This window comes from Toxotes jaculatrix, chromosome 2 (assembly GCF_017976425.1).
Source record: "Toxotes jaculatrix isolate fToxJac2 chromosome 2, fToxJac2.pri, whole genome shotgun sequence".
Taxonomy (NCBI): domain Eukaryota; kingdom Metazoa; phylum Chordata; class Actinopteri; family Toxotidae; genus Toxotes; species Toxotes jaculatrix.
Genome location: NC_054395.1, coordinates 5713445 through 5737691, shown reverse-complemented (window position 1 = coordinate 5737691; position 24247 = coordinate 5713445). Strand labels below are relative to the sequence as shown.

Here is a 24247-nt window from a genome sequence, read left to right as displayed (position 1 = left end):
ATCTGCCTCTTTCCACTGATGAGAAAAAAACCAAACTAATTTGAGCCTTGCCTGCTCGGGATATGTACTCTCTTATTCTTTGATCAGATGCTGCTCATTCCCACCTAAAAGACTCACAGCTCGTTATTTTGCAGTGAAAATTGGAGGAGTACGAGACAATTAGTTGTTCACCGGGGAGGTTTGGCTAATCAGAAGCAAGGAGGGGGTGGGGGGCTGGGGGAGAGAAAGACGAATACAAAATGAATGGATTAAAAAAAAAATTGCATTTTACTGCCAGGATTATGTGTTTTTATCAAAGTTTGAATTTCTGACAAGCAAAAACTTTAGAAAATCTTTAGTTTTTTTTGCAAAATAAATAAATCTAAAATCAACACATTTAGCCTGCAAACTGATACAAAAAAAGAAAAGCCCTTATCCTACCAAAAAACAAAGTTTAGGCTCAAGTAATACCATTATAGGCCTGCAGCTTACTGTACTGGGACAATGGAGCAAAGAGGCCTAAATCCATAGTTAGATTAAATACCAGGGTGAACTGTCTGTAACAGTATTAGTGTACATACAGGGCCGGGGCCAGCTGTACACCCCTGGTCCTGTTAAGCAGGATTTAGAGACAACTTAGTGTGATTACAGCGAGCCAGGCTGAAGAGACAGAAAAATCAAAAGTTGTGGAGCGGGACAGTCTCCTGTTACTCTGCTTTCTTTCTGTGATCGGACAGAAAAAAAAAAAAAAAAACAGTACTCAGATTATCTGGCAGATGTGAAAATTGGATTTGTGATGTATAGATAAGCAGAAAAATACCATTCAGACTTCTACCTTCACATGTGGTTTAAAACCTCTGAGTTTTCACACAGCTGCATGAAGGTCAAATGAAACAGAGCACAGTTACAAGAAAGGTAACTAACAGAGGTGTTAGGACAAAGTGAGGCAGATGCAGGGTCTGATAGGTTATGGGATGAGGGTTTAGGGGTAAACTGTAACCAGATTTTGGAAGAGCCCCCTCCGCGCCCCCGCATCCGCCCCGGGGCCACCCTGACCCCAGCATCTGAGGAACAAAACAAATGTGTCACTGCTGCTTACAAAACGTATCACTGACTGCAGGGATCTGTGCACCTGAAAGTCCTCCACCTAGGGCTGCTGTTTGTCGTGTTCCAAACACTTTTGCATGTCATGCTCTTCTCTCTGCCCATCTGAGAATTTAAGCACATTTGGCTTACTTTTTAATTAATTAAAAAAAAAATTTAATTTATTTTGCTTCTTTTTTTCTTTTTTTTTACACAGGGCATGAAATTCATTATTTCCAGGCTTTCATTTTAAATGCCTCCTCTCCATTGAAAGCCTGGCCAACCCTGACCTTTGCTTGTATTGCTTAGATTTCTGATAGGCTTTGAATGACGAGGGTGCAATTTGGCCCCAGCTGCTCCTCCAACATGTTTATTGCGCTCCCTCCTCCGGCACCTGCTGTCCTCACCATGGGCTATTCAACCCTTCATAAATAGAGAGGTTTCCTCCTATCACTGTAACTAAAAAACAAAAAAAAAAAAAAAGAGAGAAGCAACTTCATATCAGGGCCTGTGCTACACACAGCTCTCTGCTGTTATAGCCTCCACTAACAGCATAAGGCACCAATAACCTAATTCTGTAATCCCCTGAAACTAGGCTACATTTCACAGTAAAAGTAAACAGAAGAAAAACAATAGGAGTTTTATCATTTCTGCCGATGAGGCATTCAGTCTCGAGCTCAGTGTTCATTCTACACTAAGCCAAACGACAGGCTTGCAGCTTTTCTCTTAGTAAAGATTCCCTCTGTGCATTTTCATAGGATTCATTAACCAAATAGCCTGTGAGCTTCAAACCCAACTACAACAGCAGACTCAGTTTTAAAGCCACACACACAGATTTATCATACATTCAAACATTAACAAAAGCCCAGCATCACAGCAGAAAAGCTTTTATTTACCAATTTCAAGTCTTTTCCCTTAAATAGCCAAACTTGCCTTATGAGATGCTGTTTCTAAAGGTGGAGGAATCAAAGTAAGTTCAGATGGATTCATACTGAACCTGCTCCCTGCTTTTAAAATCTTTAAAGATTTTAAAACATCTCAACTAACAGCTGAAGTTTCCCCCGGAGAGCAGCAGCAGCGCTGCTCAGTGATCGGGCGATATGGAGCAGTCTTACAGGCAACTACACCGAGAGAGAGAGAGAGAGAGAGAGCAACTTAAAGAGCGGGTGACATAACACCGTACATCATCATCCCTCATCTCTTTCCTCCATCTTAGGACGCAGGTGCTTTGACAGACCGTGAGGCGCACACACAGCACATTACGTGGCCATCTAAGCAAAACAAGAAAGGAGGATGGGGGGGTGGGGGGGTGGGATTGTAAAGAAAAACACAACGCACAGGCTCACGTTCTGCACCGCGCCACAGTCTCGGGGCTGAATCCGACGGGATGAGCGCTTCAAAAATCCGGCGAAATGTGCAGCTGGAGCCCGCCTCCCCCGACGGCCGGTGCCTGTTTCTAACGCGCTTCTGAGGACTTTTTTTTTTTTATCTGCGCACCACTAAAGGCGGCTGACATTTGAAGAGAGCATCTCTGTTTTTTGCTGCAGAGGATCAAATGGCCAACCCCTCCCTCTCCCTCTCTCAAACACACACTCACTCCATCCTTCCATCCATCCATCTGTCCGTGCAACCCCACATACACACGCACGCGCATACACACACAACACACACAGGAGTGCTGCTCAACGCCCAGTGTAACATCGTAATAACAACATTTGGTGCTGAACTCGTATCACACTTTACAGTAACAACCCAGAAACCGAGAAACGGCTCGTGTGAAGCGGAGCTTCATCAGCTCGTGTGCTGTGACGGGTACAGTGAACGGACTCGTTTATTCCTGAGGTACAGAAGGTGAAACTAGAGGACAGAGTGGAGAATCCACTTCAGCTATTACTCAGTCCGCAAAGAGCATTCACAGGAAGATAATGTGGTCCATCCTTACACCGAGTGTGTTTTTCCTCAACCCCACACACTGATGAACTCCCCAACAGAGGCAGAGTGACAGAGAAGTGGATAAACACGCTTCACCGAGCTTCTGAGAAAGCGCCATAGTTGGTTTATTCCCACTTATTAAAATGCAGCACTATAAATATGAATAACATTTGAGGGCATCTCCTCTAATTCGAACACGTTGCAGTATAATCACCAATGAATCGTGCCGAAAATGGAAATAAATCCACTGCACAAATCTACACTTCAGAGAAAAAGAAACAAAAAAAAAAAAAGAAAGAAAGAAAACCGGTCAAAGTGTTCGCAGAGCAGTAAGTAAAACCTGTAAATTTGAATTCCTATTCCTATCCGAAAACAGGAAAATGAGAAAACGGCACTAATCTGGGTAAAAATCGAGCTGTGGGTGATGGTTTAAAATGCTGTGAGGATGCGGAGACACACCAAAGTTATGCCAAAATATGCCTTAGATTTCGACATAAAATAATAATAAATCTATGCGCAGTTTACAATCAAAACACAATCAGCGTTAATTTCTCTTTACCTGTATTCAACAAAATTTCCTTTGAGCTTTTGGGCGCTGCGTCCTTGTTGTGTTTTAAGAGTTGCGGGTCGCAGTCAAGTAGTTTTCTTTTTTTCTTTTAAACAAAAAAAGATATCCCGAGAAAAGGTTTTAAAAAGCGATCATCTATCCCGTTACAAATGTCCAGATGTGATAAATAAGAGGAGTGAAGGAAAGGTCTCCGGGCGGCCTCTCCTGCACAGCGCATCGGCGCACGGCTCCGTATCGAGGCGTTAAGATGTTACTTGTTTGTAAGCAAAAACATGGCTTCATTTGCCTTTGTCAGCGAGAAAAAAACGTAATATTGACTTACCTTTCCCTCATGAGCCATTGTAACCCCCCCACCACCACCAACCCCCCACCCCCTCTCCACACCCCCCTTCCGATCTCCTCCCTCCGCCCTTTGCCATGACATCACGGAAGCTGTAGTAAAACCTCCAGCATCAGATGGGCAGGGCTTGAGGTCCCCCCTTACTACACACCAACTCAATGGGCATATGTATACACACACACACCCCCTCCCTCTCTCTCTGACTTTCTCCCTCTCTCTCTCTCAAACACATACATCATCTGAGCCAAGAAACCTGACAACTTTAATCTACAAGATTTTAGCACCGTCTCTACACGCAGCGCGCACGTTTATCCAAATATATATATATATATATATATATATATATATATATATATATATATATATATATATATATATATAAAAAGAAGCTCCGTGTGCTGCCTCCCTCTCCAAACATTACTAACATCACAGACAGTCTGGACGCAGTCAGAGAGAAAGCCTCTCTGCGCCTCTGGGCTCCGCAGCCAGCACCACCAGAACACAATCAGCTCATATTTTATACATTTCACCCGCTGACATGTTCTTGATGTTCTGCAAATGCATTATGGAGGTTATATTTGTAACCCCCCCCCCCCCCACACACACACACATAGACACACTCACACCCCCACATCCTGGAAAGTGGTACCGTCCAATAATTCATTCAGGGAGTTTTTTTCCTCCTCGGACTGGGAATTGATGTAGTAGTTGTACGCAGAGTTAGTATATGCGCGCTGCACTGACACAGCATCTGATAATTCCTCCGTATGGAAAGAGGGGTTTAACGACATATAGGCCGAGAGGCAAGTCTCCAAGGGAGCTTAACTACAAATTATTTATGCTCTGGGGAGGTGAGGGGATGGATATCAATTTGAATTATCAGCGGAAAAAAAAATAAAAATAAAAACAGCCACAGAGAAATTGTGGGGAAGAAATATCAGGCTGAAATCGTGTGAGGTTTGTTTGGACGCCTGCAGGAGTTTTAAGGAGCGATCACTGTCAGTTACAGATTGGTTGATAGTTTTAAAGGCTCATTGAGAGAATAATGTCGACTGTCAGTGCAGCTCTAAACAACAAACAGCCAGTCTTAATAGTGCAACTTGGAGTCACTCCCAAATGTTGCTCACACCGTGGTTTTGCTTTGCTGTTTTGAAACCATTAGTGGAAATGACAACCATTCATTACAAGCCATTTGAGAATAGTCCCCACAAATGCCATCCTTTATCTGCTGTCTCCACGCCGCGTACGCAGGGAATATTCAAAAAGCCCAACCTTCAGCTTTCAGAAATTCTATTAAATTCTTATCTCTTTGCAGCAGGCTCTTTTTGTGCAATCCCATTGTTATGCATTGGAGCTGAAATCAATCACCGGCCGTGCACGCTGCATCAGTATGATTTCAGACTGTGGGCGCGGAAGGAGAGGACTCACACAACAACAGCACCGACAATCGAATAAACAAAAGAAGGAAAATAATGATAATGATTAAAAAAAAAAAATCCTGGACCCTGATCCAGCAGAGGGGGGCCATGTGGAAAGTTAGGCCTACAGGTCAGGTGTGGGTGTGATCTGAGAGACCCACAGCGGGGTACGGTGGCCTGAGTGAAACATATTTCTGAAGATTAGAGAGAAGATAGAAAGCTGTTTTAGTAAAACACACTCACGTTGTTGTTATTTATCCTGTGGTGAGCTTTCAGGACTGTGGACAGCTCCAAAGTACTGAGCCCGTGTGTCTGTGGGTGAGTTCAGAACCCTGGACAGCTCCGGCCCCGCTGAGCCTCTCAGGCCTGTACTAAACCTCACACACGCTCATTGTTGAGGTAACAAAGGCTTTTTTGTCTGCAGGCTCCTCTGACTATCAGCCTCATTAGGTGTACCATCAGAATAAGATTATTTTTATTACACAAAACTATTTCTGAAAGTAATTTTATTTGATGTATTTACATTCCTCAGTTCCCTGAATACTTTCTTACTTTATTTCAGCTACTTTCACTTTTCTTAGATTTGATTCTGTAGGGATTTTTTTTTTTGAACTAAATTAAGATGGAAAAATAAACTCACTTTTATTGTCACAACTAAACTAAACTAAACTAAACTAAACTGAAGTTGTGAGTTCAGCTGAAGTGTCTGAATACTTCATTGTTTCAAGTCGCTTCGCTTTTATTGAACTCAAAGCCTACAGCTCCACAACAGCTGGTACATCAAACTTTTGTTACAAAGTGTCTGGCACTAAGCTAAACTAGTCCAAACTCATATCAACTCCACTCACTTTTTAATTAAGTTTAACTAAGTGAGTAACCTGGAGCCTTTAAACTAAACACACCACAAACTACTCAAATGAAACTAAAATAATCTAAACTAACCTTAATTATTATGTTTGTTGTTAAACTCAACTAAAAAAACTTTTTCTTTTTTTTATAATCATGTGTTGCCTCTAAATAAAACCAAAGTGGAGTAAAGTAAAAGACTTTTCTTTTGGAGGATCAGGCTCAGTGAGCCAGCTGCCTGTGTATCATCTGGGAAAACTTTTTTCCTGTGCTGTTACAAAGTCTGTCTGCAGATGCAGATGGCGCAGAGGCCTGCAGCTCTTTAATGCTCACGTCACTCCAGACTATAGCAGTCGTATGGTGGCTATATTGTGCGGAGCCGGGCCGTGCAGGCAGCCAGTATAAATATTACATGGGGCAGCAGCTGACTGAGCGCTGAGGTTGGGACCGGGGGAGGCCCCTATAGTCCCTCGACAGATGGAACAAGCCGACAGACTAACACAACAAAAAAGTTTTTAATAAGCCCGCAGCTTGGCATTGTCCCCACGGTACCGGGGCCACACGGTCCCCTAGGGGACCAACTGTCCTTTGTCTGGCCAGCTTTTTTATCACAGGGGTCGAAGTTTGGTTTCAGCTGTAGGCGGTGAAGAGATAATTTTAAAATGTTAGCATCTGATGAATTAGGTCTGCATCTTGTTGTCGTACAGAAGTTTTAAAGTTACAACTGGTGTGATCAGACGCAGCTACAAGCCTCTTTTAATCCTGCACGGCGACGCCTACAATGTCTGCATTAAAAAAAAAAAAAACAAGAGGCTTTTATTTTGAACAGAAACGCAGCTGCTGACTCCCCTGGACGGAAAGTTTTTAAAACTCATTTCTGTGTCATATTTATCTGTAGCTTGTCTAATTATACATGGTGGAAAAGCAGACGCAGGATAAGACAAACACCCGCTGAGACGTACTGTATCATTACTGTGTCAGTTTAAAGAGAGACGCACATGCCGAAACACAAAGTTCATCTTTAAAGTTGCTGCTGTGAAGTCAAAACAAGTCAGTGATACGAACCTAGAAAAGTGCGACACAGCTTCATGTTTGCGGTCCTTCTCTCTGCCTCTCTCTCTCTTCAGTCTCGCAGCGACCGCCAAGTACTGCTGCTGCTAAGTTTACTTCTGCCGAGCAAAGTTGCTCAAACTTTAGTTCAACTTCCCCGGCCGGGGAGGGGAGGGCTTGCTGGGCGGGACGAGCAGCTGACTGACACGACAGGAGAGCCAATAGGAGGGGGCTGTGCCCTCCTGCTGCCGGGAGCTGGACCCAATCCCAGTCTTCCAGTCTCAGCTTTCAACAACAATAGACTGAACAGCAACAAAGAGCATCTGCTGCGCCCGGCAACTTCTCACACTCACTAAGCTCCCCCAGCAACCTGCTTTAAACCACACAAACACTGCACGTCTAACTCTTTCATTTAAGCACTGTTTTATTTTATCTTTTTTTTTTTTTTTTTTTTTTAAATCTGCACAACTTTACCTCAACCTGAGCAGTTGACTTAAAAAAACAGCATGTGGAATATCATAAAATGTAAGGCACAAAAAGAAAAGAAAAACAAAGTCACAAAGAAAACGACCACAATGATACAACAATAAAAACCAGGATCCACCAGAAACACACCGTTTTAAGATCACACAGGAAAATTATAATGATGTTGAACTGAGCAGTAACACTTGTTTTTAGGGTTTTTTTTTTTCAGTCTAACCTGTTCTACCCTCACCCCAGCATTAATCTGTTCATCTTTCCAGATCTCTGCTCATGTTAAATGTTACCTCATGTGATTGATGTGTAACACTGTAGGTTTCAACCATCCTCCTCAATCACATGTGACCAAATATACCAGATGTAGATAATTTAGGTAAGTTAGAGGAACAATTTCACAGGAACTCCAGGCCTATTCACAGTGTCTGTGTCTGGAACAGACAGACAGTTCCTCCCTCCCAATAGCAGATGGTCTGCCAGATAATGAGCTCTCCAATTGCTTGCTCCCATTACCCCCATCCCCATCTCTCCAAGATGTAATGGGGGGTAAAGCAACCTCAACTCATTCTGCTGCTTTTCTTCTTCATTTCATTTTGTTTCATGCACATTTAATGATATGGTTGGGTTTTTTTTTTCTATTTTCTGTTCAAGAGAGCTGCACATTACCAAACAATCTTCCTGTTAGCAGGAAGGTGTACTTACAATGAGTATCTATAAAATTTAAATCTTCATTCCTCACCAATTGCATGTTGTTCAACTACACCAAATAAAATTACTGAACTAATCGAAACCAAACTAAAATGGCTTTATCCTCATTATAAGCTTGAAAAAATGTTCAAAACTTACTTTAACCTGTAAGACTGAAATGCCACTAAAACTATACCAGACTAAGCGCAGTTAACTCATTCACCCATTATAAATTCAATATATCACTACTAAACCTAACTAAACCAAAAGCAGCTAAACTCAGCTTCCCTGATTCTACACTAAACTCACTCTGTTCCTCCTTATAAGCTTTAATAACTGTAAGTTATTAAACTAAACTAAACTAAACTAACTAAAACACAACTTCCTGTCCTAAGCTTGAATAGCTGAATAATTGTGGGCAACTAATCTAAACTACTCTAAACCAAACTAAACTAAACTAAACTAAACTAAACTAAACTAAACTAAACTAAACTAAACTAAACTAAACTCACTCTGTTCCTCCTTATAAGCTTTAATAACTGTAAGTTATTAAACTAAACTAAGTTAAACTAAAACACAACTTCCTGTCCTAAGCTTGAATAGCTGAATAATTGTGGGCAACTAATCTAAACTACTCTAAACTAAACTAAACTAAAGTAAACTAAACTAAACTAAACTAAACTAAACTAAACTAAACAAGAGAAACAAACAGAAACAGAAACAAAACAAAATTAAACAAAACACAACTTACTTAACCCACTTCTATAAGCCTGAATTGTCACAAAGAAACAAAACCAAACTAAACTAAACTCTGTTTTAAAATATAATGAACCTTTATTAAATTAAATCAATTTATCATAGGCCCAAACTATTTCTACTGACTAAACCAAACTCCATTTTCTTGAAAACCTAGATTATTGTGTTCAAGTAAACCACCTAAACAGTCCTCCTTCATTAGCTTGAATAATAAAAGAAGAAATAGAACCTTAACCCTAAACTACAGAAAATGAAACTAAACTGAACCAACCAGGACTGGACTGAATTAAACAAAACTCAGCACAAACTGTTGTCACTGAATGGAACTAATGTGAAACAAAAGTCAGAATTCACTGAACTCATTTAGTTCAGTCTGAATTAAACTGAACTGAATTCAACTAAGGCCAACACAACTTCCCTGATCCTAAGTAAACTGTTTTTATTCTCATCATCCAGTAAACACCAGTGTTGACCATACCCAAACATTAAGCTTTTAAAATAATATATTTGTATATATATTTATTTAATATATATCTCCTGTAAACAAATCTCCTGTCCACATCCCTTCACTCACCATCTCTTTTTCTCACCCCTGCTTCCATGGCACAAAAAAGTGAAACACACACACACACACACATATATAATGAATTCACTGCTTATTAAACTGGTGTGTGTGGACAAAGAAGGTGTCGCTGTTGAGGAGGACTGCTGGGTCTCCACTAATGCCACGGCAAGTTTTTTTATCTGAGGATGCCAGACAGCCTCTTGTATTCTTCTTGAGCACTGTGCTCTCATTAGCCTATTAACTTCAGTATTCACCCCCCTACCCTTCTGTTCCACTACCCAGATAGGACCAAAAACACACACATACACACACACACATACACATACGTGCTGCACGTTCACAGGCATATGCAAATGCACAGAAATGAATGCGCACGCACGCACACACACACACACAAACACACACAACCACCACGACCCCCCCCCTTTCCTCTTATTCTCTGCTCTGTATAACAAGCAGCTGAACTCTGACATAGCCTCCAGCTGTCCTGGAGATGGTGGTGACAATAAAGTTTAAACAAATACACACACACACACACACACACGCAGAGTGAAGAGAAGGAAACAGGACCTTGTTGAGAAAATGACCCGCGTGAGCTAATTAATGGAAATTTCACTCCGTCTTCATCATCATCATTATTCAAAAGTCCTCTAAAATGTTCCCTCCTACGCTTTCATTATCATTATTCAGCATTTCAGATAGTAACAACTTTCGACTGTGCTGGTGCAGAGACAAAAGGGTCACCGCTCTGCTGGAAGGGAGAAGTTTCTCCCTTTCATAAATGTGCAGATTTGTGTTTGAAGTAACAAAGAAAGTGGAAGTTGTGTATAATTTGCAGAGACACTCTTGATCTGGGAACATGTGTGAAGAAGAAGAAGAAGAAGAAGAAGAGAGGAACTTTTCTTTTTTTTTTTCTTTTTCCCATCTTAGATTTGGACACACACACTCACACAGCCTGGGCTCATGCACAGATGGACATCGGAGCCCTGCTCCTGGTCTCATGATAACAATCAGGTTCATAACACTATGGCTTTATTGCCCTTCCTCCCCCACTCTCTGTCTGTCTCTCTCTCTCTCTCTCTCTCTCTCTCTCTCTCTCACTTTCACACCCCCAACCTTGCTCTCTCTTTCTCTCTAACATCCATGCAGTATGATCATACTCATATCTGTCAACTCCCATTAGACACAGCTAAGCGCTTCAACCACTAGTATACAGGGAAGGGATTTTTTTTTTTTTTAAATCTATCTTCATAGTTCATTTAACATCCATCTGACATACCATGTTTGCTAAAGGACAGGCTCATACTTTTTCAAGTCAATCTTAAAGCCATATGCCCACGTTGAGCACTGAAAGAGGTTCTGGCTGCGGTGATCATTCCTCCTGTTCATACTGGCGATTCAAAGATCCCTCACTAACACGATTCTAATGGATGAGACGTTGGACAAAATCACAGTCCTGTTTAATTGTCAAAACATAGTGACAAAAAAATGAAAACCAAAACTTACACAGTCTCCGAGGTGATGTCTGCAAATGTCTTCGTTTGTGAATTCATTTTTCTTTTCATAGTTTTTGCTTGAAAGCTGAAACGATTAAAGGATTATCTAAATAGGTGTCAGTTATCTTTGTGTTGATTGACTAACTGAGTGATCGAGTAACTGTTTCAGAGCTGCTTATAAAAGTCACAGACTTTTTAGCATTAAAATCCTGTATCTGTGTCTCCCCTGCAGTGTTTCTTATTATTTTTCCTTGCTGAGGTTAAGAATAGCAACACAAAGAGGGAAAAGAGTGCAACGTGGGAAAACGCCTGCTTAATCTGACAAACTCAGGCTGCTGAGACCTCAGATTAGCTTCAGCTAAACTTTGGACTGCACACTGAACTGGGGACTGTGGATTTTGTTCACTATAACAAGCACATTAGGAAGGGGTCTCTGAATATCCAGTATGATCAGGAGGAATGTGTACACTCTGTAAGGTCACTTCACTAATGTTTGCGAACTCATCCTTTAACACCATCAACTTTGGTGGTGTATAAAAATATGTCTGCCTTTTAACATGATGAAGACACAAACTGCCTCTGGCTCTTCATTACTCACTTACACTTCTCCTTCCTCTTTCTTTCGTGGGAGTTATGAATTTTTAACAGGCGTGTGCGCGCGCACACACACACACACACACACACATACACACACACTCTGAGAAGAGAAAAGGCCAAGAGACAGACAAAGTTTGGTCTGGATGCCACTTTAGATGACCGTCATCTCTGGAGACCCCCGCCACCCCCCCCCCCCCCACTTCATCCTCCCCTGCTTACCCAACCCAATCCACAGCTTGGGCCTCCCCATGGGGGGGGGTGACACGTGGAATGGGGTCAGCTCTGCCAAAAGGCATCACATCGCTCCACTCCTTGGTGCTGTCTGCTCCTCTGTCTGTCTGCTGTACCTCTCTGTCACTTCGCCTGTCAGATCTAAACTTACTGTGGGAATTCTCTATTCTCTCTCCAACTTTTCGTTAAGAGCCAGTCCCTTAATGTGCAGCCATGACGCAACATCTGAGTGAGTTGTCTACGGCTCAGTCCAGACGAGCGTCACAGCGCTCACCCACTCTGCCCCTGTGTCCCACACTCTGTCCCCCTGCTGGGGTCACTGAGTCAAATTCCCCTCAATTTCTTCACTTCCCTTTCTCTGTCCTGAGGGCGAAGCATCCTCTGCCCACACTTGACCCTCCCATCCTTTCATCGTCTCTCTGCTCATGCCCACAACTCTTCCCATCTCCTCTCCCCTCCTCTTTTTTCAACTCTCAACCTCTGTCTTTTTCCCGTCTTTTAGCCTCTATCCTCTATATCCCTCCTGTGCTCACCCGGCAGCAGCAGGCTGGGCAAATATGCACCCTGAGCAGCGGTAAATACAGGCAGCACTTCACAAACAAGGCCTGATTACAATGACAAAGGCTGCCACACTTTAGGGAGGAGCTTGGAGCAATTTGGAGGCTGCGGGGGCCATTGAGCGAGTGGCATACTTAATGGGCTTTGTGTGCCAGAAGAAAAGGGTCTGAGCTTCTGGGCCCAGCTGTCACTATGGAAAATATCAGACTGACACAGCACCCGACGCTCTTTGGCTTGCTCTCTTTTCTTCTTTCAACCCCCCCCCCCCCTTTCCAGCCCTCCTCCCTCCTCTCTTCTCTCTCCACTCTTTTCTCTCTAGTTAGCGAGCACAAAAAAGTGAAAGCTGTTGGAAAGAAAGAAAGAAAGAAACTGAATGAGAACTCCCTCTCTTGATCTCTCATTCTCACACACACACACACACGGAGAAAAAAGCAAGCATGCAGCCGTAGTCTCTCTCTCTCTCTCACACACACACACACACACACACACACACACACACACACACACACAAATATAATGCGCAGTAGGCTGACTCTGCAGCAATTATTCAAACCCTAAACCCAGAGGGATAAATGACATTATTACATTTCACTACTTAATTACGTGTGTGGATAGTTACTAAGCGTTAGCCATCATGCATGCATAATGCAGTAAGATATAGTCACCTCGCTTCATAAAGCACCCTTTCATTACCAAATGTATGGCAGGAGAAAAACAAATTAACATGTGCTCTGTGAGAAAAATGCATCTGTGGCAAGTGGGAAAAATAAATAGAATAAATACACATTAAGAGTAAATATGTGACTGTCAGGCATCACATGGCAAATATAACTCCAACTTTTAGTGGATTTCCAGCAGCGCCAACCGACAGTTTATTTTCTGGAAATGATTTTTTTCTCCAGTGATAATGGGCTTGGCTCGAAAACAAAGACTAAGAGATCCTCTGAAGCAGCTCTCTGGTTACGCTTTCTCAATCCTTGTACGCAAAGAAGCGCTCACACTCCAGATCCAACTGTATTACACCAGCTCTGTGACTTATGGCACTGTAACACCGAGCATAATACACACACCCACGCACGCACACACACACAGCGAGCTTGTGCACAAGCAGGGGCGCACTGGAGGCGAACAGGCACAAACACATGCGCGCGGTCGCACAGCGCTGCATTATTGAAACACAGCACAAAGCCAGAGTTGGATGTTGTTTCACCTAATCTCTTTGATACCACTGTGGTGCTGCTAAGCTCCAGAAAATCAGCTTAGCAGATGTCCTAAAGTGTAGGTGGCTTGTTTCATGAGGCAAGAGAAGAAAACGCTACAAGAAGAAGAAGTGAAAGAGGGAGGGTGGGGGCAGGGCCACAGATTTGGAACGGGGCCTGACGAGTTCAACTCAATCCCCTTTTTACTTCTGTCTGCCAGGCACAGTTGTTCCAGCAAACTAGAAGGAGTTTTTTTTTCCTTCTTTTTTTTCTCAGTTCAGCCATCTCTCCACCTTTTCTTCCTCCCCCAGACCTCTCACTTTTCAGAGTGCTTACATTAATCTGCGTGTGTGCATGTGTGTTATTTTTTCCAGGCCAAAGAAGTTGTCGTACTTGTGATAATGATGGTGATAATGATTGTAATGAGGGTTTTTTTTTCACAAGGTTGCACATGCTGCTTTGCCTTCAAGCCTTAACCTGTACTCAGATGTCAGCTGATTACAGTCGCACCCAGCACACGCTCTCACACTCACACTCACACCCACACACACACACACACACACAAACACACACACACACACACATGTCACATGCATTATCAGCACAAGTGAGACATCTGTATGCAAATGTCATTATGTTGGTGGGGAGGTGGCTCAGAATGGGCCGGGTGTGAGTGATGTTATGACAGTGAAGGAGGGACTGAAAAAGGTCGGGGCTCTGAAGGAGTGTGTGTGTGAAGAGCTGATGCACATATGTATGGTATCCATAGTAACCAACTAACCCAACTCAAGATGGCTCACTGATGCTGTCATCTTTTATCTTTCTCTCCAGCCTTGTGCAGTGCACTTGTTTTTACTCGCTCACATAGCTCATCTCTTGACATTGATAATACAGCACAGAAACACACATGGCTATGCTGCGGACAGATTAATAAAACATCAAATCCTTCATTTAGACAGTGCAGTTCCATGGCAAGATAAAAAATGTTAATAATCTCGCGTTGTACTGTGTGTTTCATCTACTACCTCGCAAGTATCTCAGATATGTAGTTCATCTCACTCTGCATGGGTGGCCGTCTCCTCAGTCTTTTCAGAGTCACCGTGTGGCATGTAGCAAGCACTTCAGTGTCAAAACATCTCGTCCTAATGGGAGAGCCTCAAATGTCCATGGTGATGAGAGAGGAAGAGAAAAAAATGGAATGAAAACTGATGGAGAGGGAAAAAAAGCACAAATGCTCTTAAGCTCTCATGACTCTAAAGACACACTACAGACATACCAAACCACACACTATGTTCGTTTTGAGAGTGCACATTAACCTGAGACATGCACCCATGTCCAAAACGCTCCTATGTATTAATTTGTGGATGGAAAGTGACAAATTCATAAACAATTGCTGAATAATCTTTTAAAAAAAAACAGTTTGGTTTCTCTTGCAGCTTCAACGCTCATGTAAATAGTTGTATCACCATACTATGATACAACATCACCCATTGGACTGAGAGCAGCTCAGAACTGTTTGGATAAGAGTTTGAAGACTTGCCATGGAACATGTAAGACAGAATTAAGCCAACCATAACTTCATATGCTGCCGTTTTCCAGCTTCGTGTCTTGGATTTGTGAGGAGCCACGATAACAAGAGGAACAACTTCGCTTCTGCAAAGCGATGCGCAGCTGAGATTTATGAGCGAAGGTCAAAACAGTCAGACATGATTAAGGGAGTTTTAATAGCAGGAAAGGTACTTTTTGATTGAATTAAAACTTTAAATTCTTAAGTATTCTCTAACAAATTTTAACTTATAAACAACAAGATTTGATTATCAACAAAGCTGTAGATTAATTCTGCTTTTTTTCCCAGCTAAGCCCCTCCCACATCAACCTGGGAAGAAACGTAAGGAAGAAAAACCAAATTGTGAACTAAACTAAACCGCGTGTGATCCCGTCTCTTAGAGCAAGAAGCTGAGTGAGAAAATATGTTTCCAGGGTCTTTAAAGAGCAGCTGCTGTGGGTCCTATTCACACCCACAGCAGGAAACCTCATCGATAAGAAAGACGTCACTCATTCCAATGTGAAGACAACGCAAACTCAACACCTACTCTTAGTTTCAACTGCATCACAACAGAGAACGGTGCTGTGGGTGAGGAAACAAAACAAAGCAGTGATATTATTTCAGTCTCCTGTGCGGTGATTTACCTCCTCACTTCCTCAGGTTTCTGTTGGCTCTCAGCTTTAATTAGCTGCTTTTCTGGTATCCATTGTGAAAAGGGACAAGGAAGTGGGGGCTGGACAAGGGACTGGTACAGACTAAAATCAGATGTGTCAGTGGTCTTCAACAGAAGTCATTAAAAGGCCAATAAACCTGTAGGTTTCTGTTTCTGCTGAGGTTCTGAACATGTAGCTTTAACTATCATTTAAAATGGGCCCGAGGAATACTGTGCAGTCACAACACCAGTGTAATCAACTCCCATCATAAATTAGTCCCATCAGTTATCTGAAAGTCTATACAACAGCATGTTATGATTTACATTCTCAGCAGCTTAAAGTGGAAGAAGCTCTTTGTTGAGTATCTGAATCTAGAGTTTCTGCCATTAAACGATTACTGTCCCCTGCTATCATCAGTACTATTACCATAACTGTAATGTGAATCCATGCTCTGTGGGGGAAAATTAGACGTGAGGGACTTTCAAGCCACTTTAACAAACATAATGCATCGACATACAGTTATTTCATACAGAATTCATTATTCAGCACTGACAGTTTATACTCAACCATGTTACTGTTAGTTGTTTTATCTTTAAAAGTGTTGGTAAAAGGTCTAATTCCAGTGCATCTCTCCGTATGGATAGATTTCCTGCCACTGTCACCACCAGGAACCACCTTCCACAGGAGCTTACATAAGTTATTTCAGTGCAATCAACTGCATGAATCCCAAATGTAAGTGGTAGAAAAATATTCAATCCCTCATGAAGGAGCCCTCCCCATTAGCTCAGAGTGCAGAATTAGCTGTTAGCATCTCGTGACCTGGTTAGAGCACTGAATTTTTAAAAAAAGGTGGGGGGACAGTTTTACAGAGAAACTGACAAGAAAGAGAAACCTGTTGAAGGTAAAACACAAAGTCTAGACTGGTATCGTTTACGTCTGTTTCATGAAAAGTGCAACATTTTGTCAGGCTCCAGGATCAGAGCTTTGGTGATGAGCTGAGCTGATGTGTTTCAGTGTGTGACTGGGTGGCAGCTGATAGAGGAGCAGACTGATGACTTTAGATGGAAAAGTAATTGCATTGTTACGCTCGTAATATTGTGAGGGAAAGGAATCACAGCCAGGTGAGCAGAATCTGGTTTTCATGATCCCCTGCAGCTGGTAAATAATATTTATTAAATCCTGTATTGACATAGATTCTCATGAGTTCAGCTTCACCTGTATACACAGCCCAGGTCTGCTGTTAGATGTTTTTGCTCTAAGACATTTGTATACATTGAAAAGCAGGAATTTAAGCTGAGGGCAGAGGACGAACACACATTACATCTGTCTTTAAGTCTATCCACTGCTCGCCTGATGGCTTCTGAATTCACTTCTAAAATCTTTTATTAGTATATAAGGCAGAATATGGTAGATGCAGAATATTCCTGCATCAGAAATTCTTTTAATTGATGAACCAGCAAGCCGCCTTAGACACTCTGGTTCTCGTCTTTTAGCTGTTCCAAAACACACCATGAAAACTTTGGGTGATACTTTAAATATTTTTAAACGTAGACTAAAAACTCATCTGTTTAGTTTTGCTTTTATTTGGGGTCAATTCAACTGTTACTTTTTTATATTTTACTCTTTTATTGTAATGTAATGTTTTTATTTTGTGTAGTGTTCTACAATTTTATTATATTTATAAAAAATAAATGAATTATTCACACCCTGTGCACTTTGAACTGCCTTCCACTGAAAGCTGCTGAATAAAAAGGCTCTGACTGACTGATTACCACCCAGTTTTTTTTTTTTCTCTTGCTTGTTTCAAATAAAGTTTTTTTGTTTCCGTAACATTCAACAGCTCCTGTAAATCTCCCAGCACGGGCTGAACCAGAGAGCAGGTAGGTCTGCTGTCTGGGACAGAGCACAAAGGTCTTAATGAATCAGGTGAATAACTGTTGTGTTGCATTAGTGTGATAGAAAATATGAAAAGAAGAAAAGTGGAGATGGAAGGTTTATGGATGGCACACTGATATGTAGTTTTGGATTTAAGTGCCTGTGAAATGGCAGATGAGAACACAAGTGCACACTCCAAAAAAATAAAAAAGAAAAAAATAAGTGGAGAGTTGGGAAACATCAGTTTGCAGGAGATAAAAGACACAAAAATAAGGAATCATCCATCCCTGTCCACAGCTATACGCTCACTCTCTCTCCCTGTCAGGCTGATGGGTAATTGAGGCAGTCACAACACAGATCGGGACGCAGTGTCATGCTGTGCCCTGGGTCTGGCTCGCTGCCCCAGCCCTCTGGCAGCATGCTGCGACACGCTCAGGAGCGCGTACGCACACACACACACACACACAAACACACGCACAGAACAAAAAAACAAATGGTTGCTTCACACACACGGACACACACGAAAACACATGCTCACTACACCCACACACACAGGGACACGTGCACACTACACAGACACACACACTCCCACTTCACAAATGCCTATTACCAACATACACAAATGCTAACAAGCTGTCTTTACACAAGTGTGTACAGTCACACAGATGGACAAAGAGAGAAGCACAGGCAAGTGTAAGGACACACACACACACACACACACTCACACACACACACACACTCACACACTCACACACAGATCACTTGAAGTCACACTTCCATCCTTTTTTTTGATCACAGACTACAGCATGCCCCAGCAAGTCCCTCCTCTCCCCCTCATATTTCCTTTCCTTTTCTCTCCTCCCATCCCCTGTCCTCCTCTTGTTTCCTCTCCTCTCCCCTCCTTTCCTCCTCTTATTTCCTCTCATCCCTCCCTCTTCTCCTCCTGTTTGTCAGACCTGAGGCAAACAGGCTTGGCCCTAGGCAACGCTGAAGCCTCTTCTGCTCCTCTTTACTCTGCTCCCTCCCTCCCTCCCTCACTCCCTCCCTCACTCCCTCCCTCACTCCATCTCTCTCTATCCCTCTCTCCTGGCGATCCTCCAGTTTAAACAGAAGGCTGTGATGGGGGAGAGAGTGGGATTCAGAGGGAGGGAGGGAGAGGGAGGGAGGGAGAGAGAGAGAGAGAGAGAGAGAGAAAGGCCAGTTGCTTGTGTGAGTGTTGCATGATTCATGTTGCCCTGTAATGAAGCTGGTCCAGTCTTTTAAGTGTTTGGTGTGTAATGGAGTTTCAGGGACAGGCCTATCATTTTCTCCTAATAGTGCTTTCTCCGCCGCACGCCATGACCCCTCTCTCCACGCCCCCGCCCCACACACCCCTACTGTGGCAACTGCACATTACCACGGCACGCACACATACACACACACACACGTAGCGATTACCGACAGCTGCGGGAGTTTCTGAACGGCAAAAGTGGCCAATTTTCTCTCCCTTCCATTTAAACAACAAACAGGGCGTCGTGTTAAAATGGGCGAGGGAAGAGAGAAGGGAAATTGGGCTGATAAGAGTTATTGTGAATCAGGAAGAGAGTGGGTTAGCTGCTGTGAAGTAGCAGTGCATGGCGAGCAGTGATTTTAATATTCTTGAGGAATACTTTGAGAGAGACAACACTCACAACAAGAGACTGCGAGGAAATAACGTTCAATGGATTTCAGCTTTTTGGGGAAAAGCAGCACAGGTGCACTGAATCCACAATTTAAAACGTGCATTTGTGTGTGTGTGTGTGTGTTCACACAGATTGTTACTCTGAAAACCTGCAGGGTTGGGCTCACACTTTTGGAAAAGGGAAGGTCAATTGGTCCAATCTCAGGTTTTATTTTTAAAGAAGTTCATCTTAAACTTGCTTTTAGGGTCAAGGCTGGAAGCCTTTCAACAATAAACGTAGTCAGTCAATGATATGATCCACATAAGGATACACAAGCGTGTACATGTGTTAGTGTGTGTGTGTGTGTGCTGGTTGGTGGTTAGGGCCAGTTTTACTGGAGCAGATTGTGGAGTGTGTGTACAGACCAGACCTGAGATTACTGAACAGATTGCACAGCTGGCAAGCAGCCCTCTCTCCACACACACAACAAACAGACGCACACACACACTCACACTCACACTCACACACACACACACACACACACACACACACACACACACACACACACACACACACACACAAAGCCAGAAAAACAAATATTGACAAAGTATTGATCCTGGGTGTATTGGTCCATATTGACAAGGCACTAATGCCAGGAATATCATTCTGGTCCATGTGTTAAATCACAAGTGGTCAAATTCCCTCATTAACCAAGACGTATTAGTAACAAAGCAAATTCCACAGTTCAAACAAATCCATGGAAGTGACGGTCACCTAGTTAAACTGATATTTTACGGCTAAGTTATGGTTAAAAGGTTTAATACATTTGCAGCCTGTCGGTAGAAAAGTTAGGAGCAAAGGTTATTAGCTCAAAGTGAAGAATAAAACACATTAATCACACATTAATCACACAGCTCACTCGTGTGTACGGCAAAGTGTAGCTGTATGAACTCTCAGGTGACCACATCATTCATCACATGTCTGCTCAGAGCAGAAAGAGCCAATCAGAGGCAAGGATTTACCCTAAACACTGTTCATGTTTTGACAACATTTTAAGTTTCTGCAAAAGCATTATGTACTTTTCATTTTTAATAAATATCATGCTGTTTGTGTGAAATTCAGTGGAGAGAGGGTTCAATTACCAACAACAGGTTCAATTACCTTAATACGAAAATCCAGAACCTATGAACATGCTAATATTTTAGATTTCAAAAGTTTAACTACTGAATCTGAGAGGTCTCCTACGTCACTGTAAGGTCCATTCTCAAGATTCAAGTTTCCACATCAAACAAACATAAGTCGTCTGCTAGGACAGGAAATAAACCATATAACAACAACCACACTGGTAAGTGCAGACTGTGAAAATGCATAGAAATGGACCGCAAAAAAAAACAAACTCCAGATTAAAGTCTTGAAATAGAATGAAAAAAAGGGAAAGTAGAGTGAAATCATATCAAATGTCCAAATTAACTGCAAACAGGACAAAAACCACCTTATTCTGGTTCAGCTAATCTATTATTCATCCAGACCATTATACTGTACAGTCAATCCAAAGCATGTCTCAGAGGGTGTGTGAAGATGTGTGTCTGTGCTGCAGTTAAAAGACCTCTGATGCTCTTAAATTATATTTTAGTTGTAAGAAATTTCATAATTATCTTTTCTTTAATTAATTAAAATTTTTCTTCTTTATGTTTCTGAACATAAAACTTTTTTTTAAAATCTGAAGTTTTATCTTTCACAGTTTGATAAATTTGGGTCCAGGTTACAGTTCATTAAAAAAAGTTTGACCTTTCACCTTGACAGGTGCTAAAAAGCAATACATGGGCCTGCTGAACATATGCACAGTGACATGTATGTGTACATGCTTGCACATTCTTTGCCTTATCTGTCAGTGCTAGTTAATGGTTACACCTCTGTACTGACTGCCTCTGTCATTTGACTTCAGGGGAAGAAAAAAAAAAACAGGGGGAGGGGGAGAAAAGTTGGCTTCCACTTTTCCCGTCCATGGAACACCTGCCATTCCATGCCATGCCATCCCCTGACATGTGTAGCTGGGCTTTGTTGCTGCCAGGATGCAGAGGCAGGACTGTCTTTGTGCGTCTGCTCTTTGTTTCCCCCGAGGGGTAAGAGAGAGGGGACTTCTCTACGAGTTGAACAAATAAACAGCAGAGAGCACGAGAGACAAAGCCAGGGAGGGAGCACCTGCCGAGGGCTTTGTGTCTCTTAATAAGGCGCACTACCGTCTGGGAGCGCAAGCCCCCCAACAACACACTGTGTGGAACTACAGATATGTAAACACACACATATCTAAATAGATATGCCAACTGTATGCACAAAACACACACTTTACACGCCTGTGTATTCCAGTGTAAAACACTTCATACATACAGGGTAACAATGAAATACTCACTGGTCTGATTGGTACGAGGGAAGAGGAATAAGAGGAATACAGAAGAAGAAATCTGAGTGCAGGAGAAACCTTAACTCAGATTCAACTAAGTATGAAAGTATCAACTAAGTTGTATACTGTACATATGGCCACTTGACTATTGTTTTAAGAGCCCACCCTTTACAGAGTTTTAACCTTCAAGAAATGCATGCTGGGAAGTCTGCTAATATGCTTTTTTATTGATGAGTTTAGCTTACACTAAGCTAAAGCTATAGGCATTTTAAACTGACTAACCTGAAATGAATAAAAGTCATATATTCATATAAAGGTAAAGATTAGCTGATGAGCCCACCACTAAATGTTCGCAGGTTTGAACATGATCTGATGAGCTGTGTCGTCTTTTTACTGTCTTCAGAAAGGAGGGTTTTTTTGTTTTTTGTTCCAACATTTTCCTTTTAGACACTAGCACTGGGAGCGCCTGTGATGATTATATGGAGAGATGTGAGAGCATAACATCTTGTGGAGCATGTATTAGCTGTTTTGCAAATGGAAACAGTTTTGATGTTTGTGTCACTTATTCTCAAAAAAACAGCTTTTATTTCTTAAACAATGGAAAAATGCACCGTGCATAAAGAGCTAAAAATATGTGGGGAAAAAAGGAAAGAGAAAGAATGCTTTTCCATGCCTCCTGCTTCTTCTTCATGGTGTTGTGAACTTTATTACATTCATTGTTGTTGAAAGCAGCCATAGAAAATTCTGTGTTCATATGTGTAGGTCGTGTGTGTGTGTGTGTGTGTGTGCGTGTGTGTGTGTGTGTGTGTGTGTGTGTGTGTGTGTATGTGTATGTGTATGTGTGTGTATATGTGCGTTTCCACACATATGAAAGCAGTATAGTTTTATGGTTGGATGGGACTGTCAGTCGTAAAAGTGTGGCAGCACTCACGTGAGACATATAAATGGAGATGGTCTCCTTCTCTGACACATTCTTTATAGTGGCCCCTGAGGGCCAAGGCTACGCAGACGTGTGATGTACCTAGAGAGGACCAGTTAAGGTTTTCTTCATTTGAACTCACACTCAAAGATGCAAAGAAACAAACAAAGGAAAGAAAGATATTTTACTCAAAAGCAGCAGAATAGAGTAGGACGGTGGATGGACGCTCAGACAGCACTTTATTAGGAACACCTGTACACCTGCTTATTCATACAATGATCCCATCAGCCAATCAGTGACTGTGACCATGGTATGATGGGGCTTTTTTTTAAGCACTTGAAGAGCAAATCATCACTAAAGCCTATGTCATGCAAGAGACCCGATAAAAACACTTTGAATGGTCAAAGTTATTCACATTTAAGGTACACGGATTGATCGCTCAACTCTAAATGTCAACTCTTTGACTTTGAGCGGCACAGTTAATTAAATGGGGGTTTTTTTTCTACCCAGGTAATGTTAACTAGTAAAGATGAAAAGGCAGCTAAACATCCTTCACTCATTCACTCCTCTGACAGTTTCTTTAGTTGTGATGCATTTGCACAGAAACATTAAAAAGCCAGTCGATTAAACGTGGACAGCTTGTGCTGCGTCCACAGCTGCTGGAGATGAAAGTTTGCTGAGCCTGCTAGATGAGCCCGACTCTGCCTGCACTGAAACTTTTCACTAACTCTGCACAAGTAAGTGAATGAAATCACTCCATGCTGCTTAATGCCACGTTAATTACAACCTGTTATATCCAAGGAATCTTTTAAAACTACTTAGCTAAATGTTTGGTTGAGTGCAGCGCAAGATTCTCAACATGATGAAACTATTCATAAAATCAGTCTAACATTTGGTCATGTGATCAGTTACAGGTCACTAATGTATGTAAAACTTTCCACTATAGGAACAGGAGTTATGTAACTTTCAAAATTAGCCACAATTTAACCATGTGTGTCCACACATGGACAACAACAGCAGAGACCACGTCAGGTTCCAGTCCTGTCAGCTAAGAACAAACATCTGAGGCTGAAGTGGACACGGACTCACCAACACTGGACAGATGAAGACTGGAAAATTGTAGCCTGGTCTGATGGATCTGGATTTCTGCTGAGGCTGCAGATGTTAGGGTCAGAATTTGGAATCAACAGCATGAATCCATCTAATTATTGGGACCCTTAATGTGAAGTTCTTCAATACTGTACTGTAGTAAACTGTGTATGTTCAGAGGACAGGAGACACTGCTCTACAAACTCAGTATAACATAATGTATATACGTACCACACAGTTGAGATCAGGTCTGTACAGAATGTGTTGTGAGCCTGTGCAGAATGTGTGCATAGTATTTTCCTTTCAGTAACTCCACATGGTCTTCAATCTTAAATTCATTCA

At 42.1% G+C, this 24247-nt stretch overlaps 1 protein-coding gene across 3 annotated transcripts in view; it reads right to left on the bottom strand.

Annotated features, from left to right (window-relative positions):
* The window catches only part of myt1b (myelin transcription factor 1b), a 100162-nt gene that overhangs the window by 34838 nt on the left and 41077 nt on the right, over positions 1–24247 (bottom strand). Inside the window, exon 1 of one of the 3 annotated variants that reach the window (XM_041053613.1) lies at positions 7232–7334. The exons of the other annotated variants lie outside the window; for them this stretch is intronic. Within the exon in view, the coding sequence (XP_040909547.1) occupies positions 7232–7256 (25 nt within the window). The 5' untranslated portion in view covers positions 7257–7334. Of the gene's footprint in view, positions 1–7231; positions 7335–24247 lie in introns of those variants that run through there. 3 annotated transcript variants of the gene reach the window in all.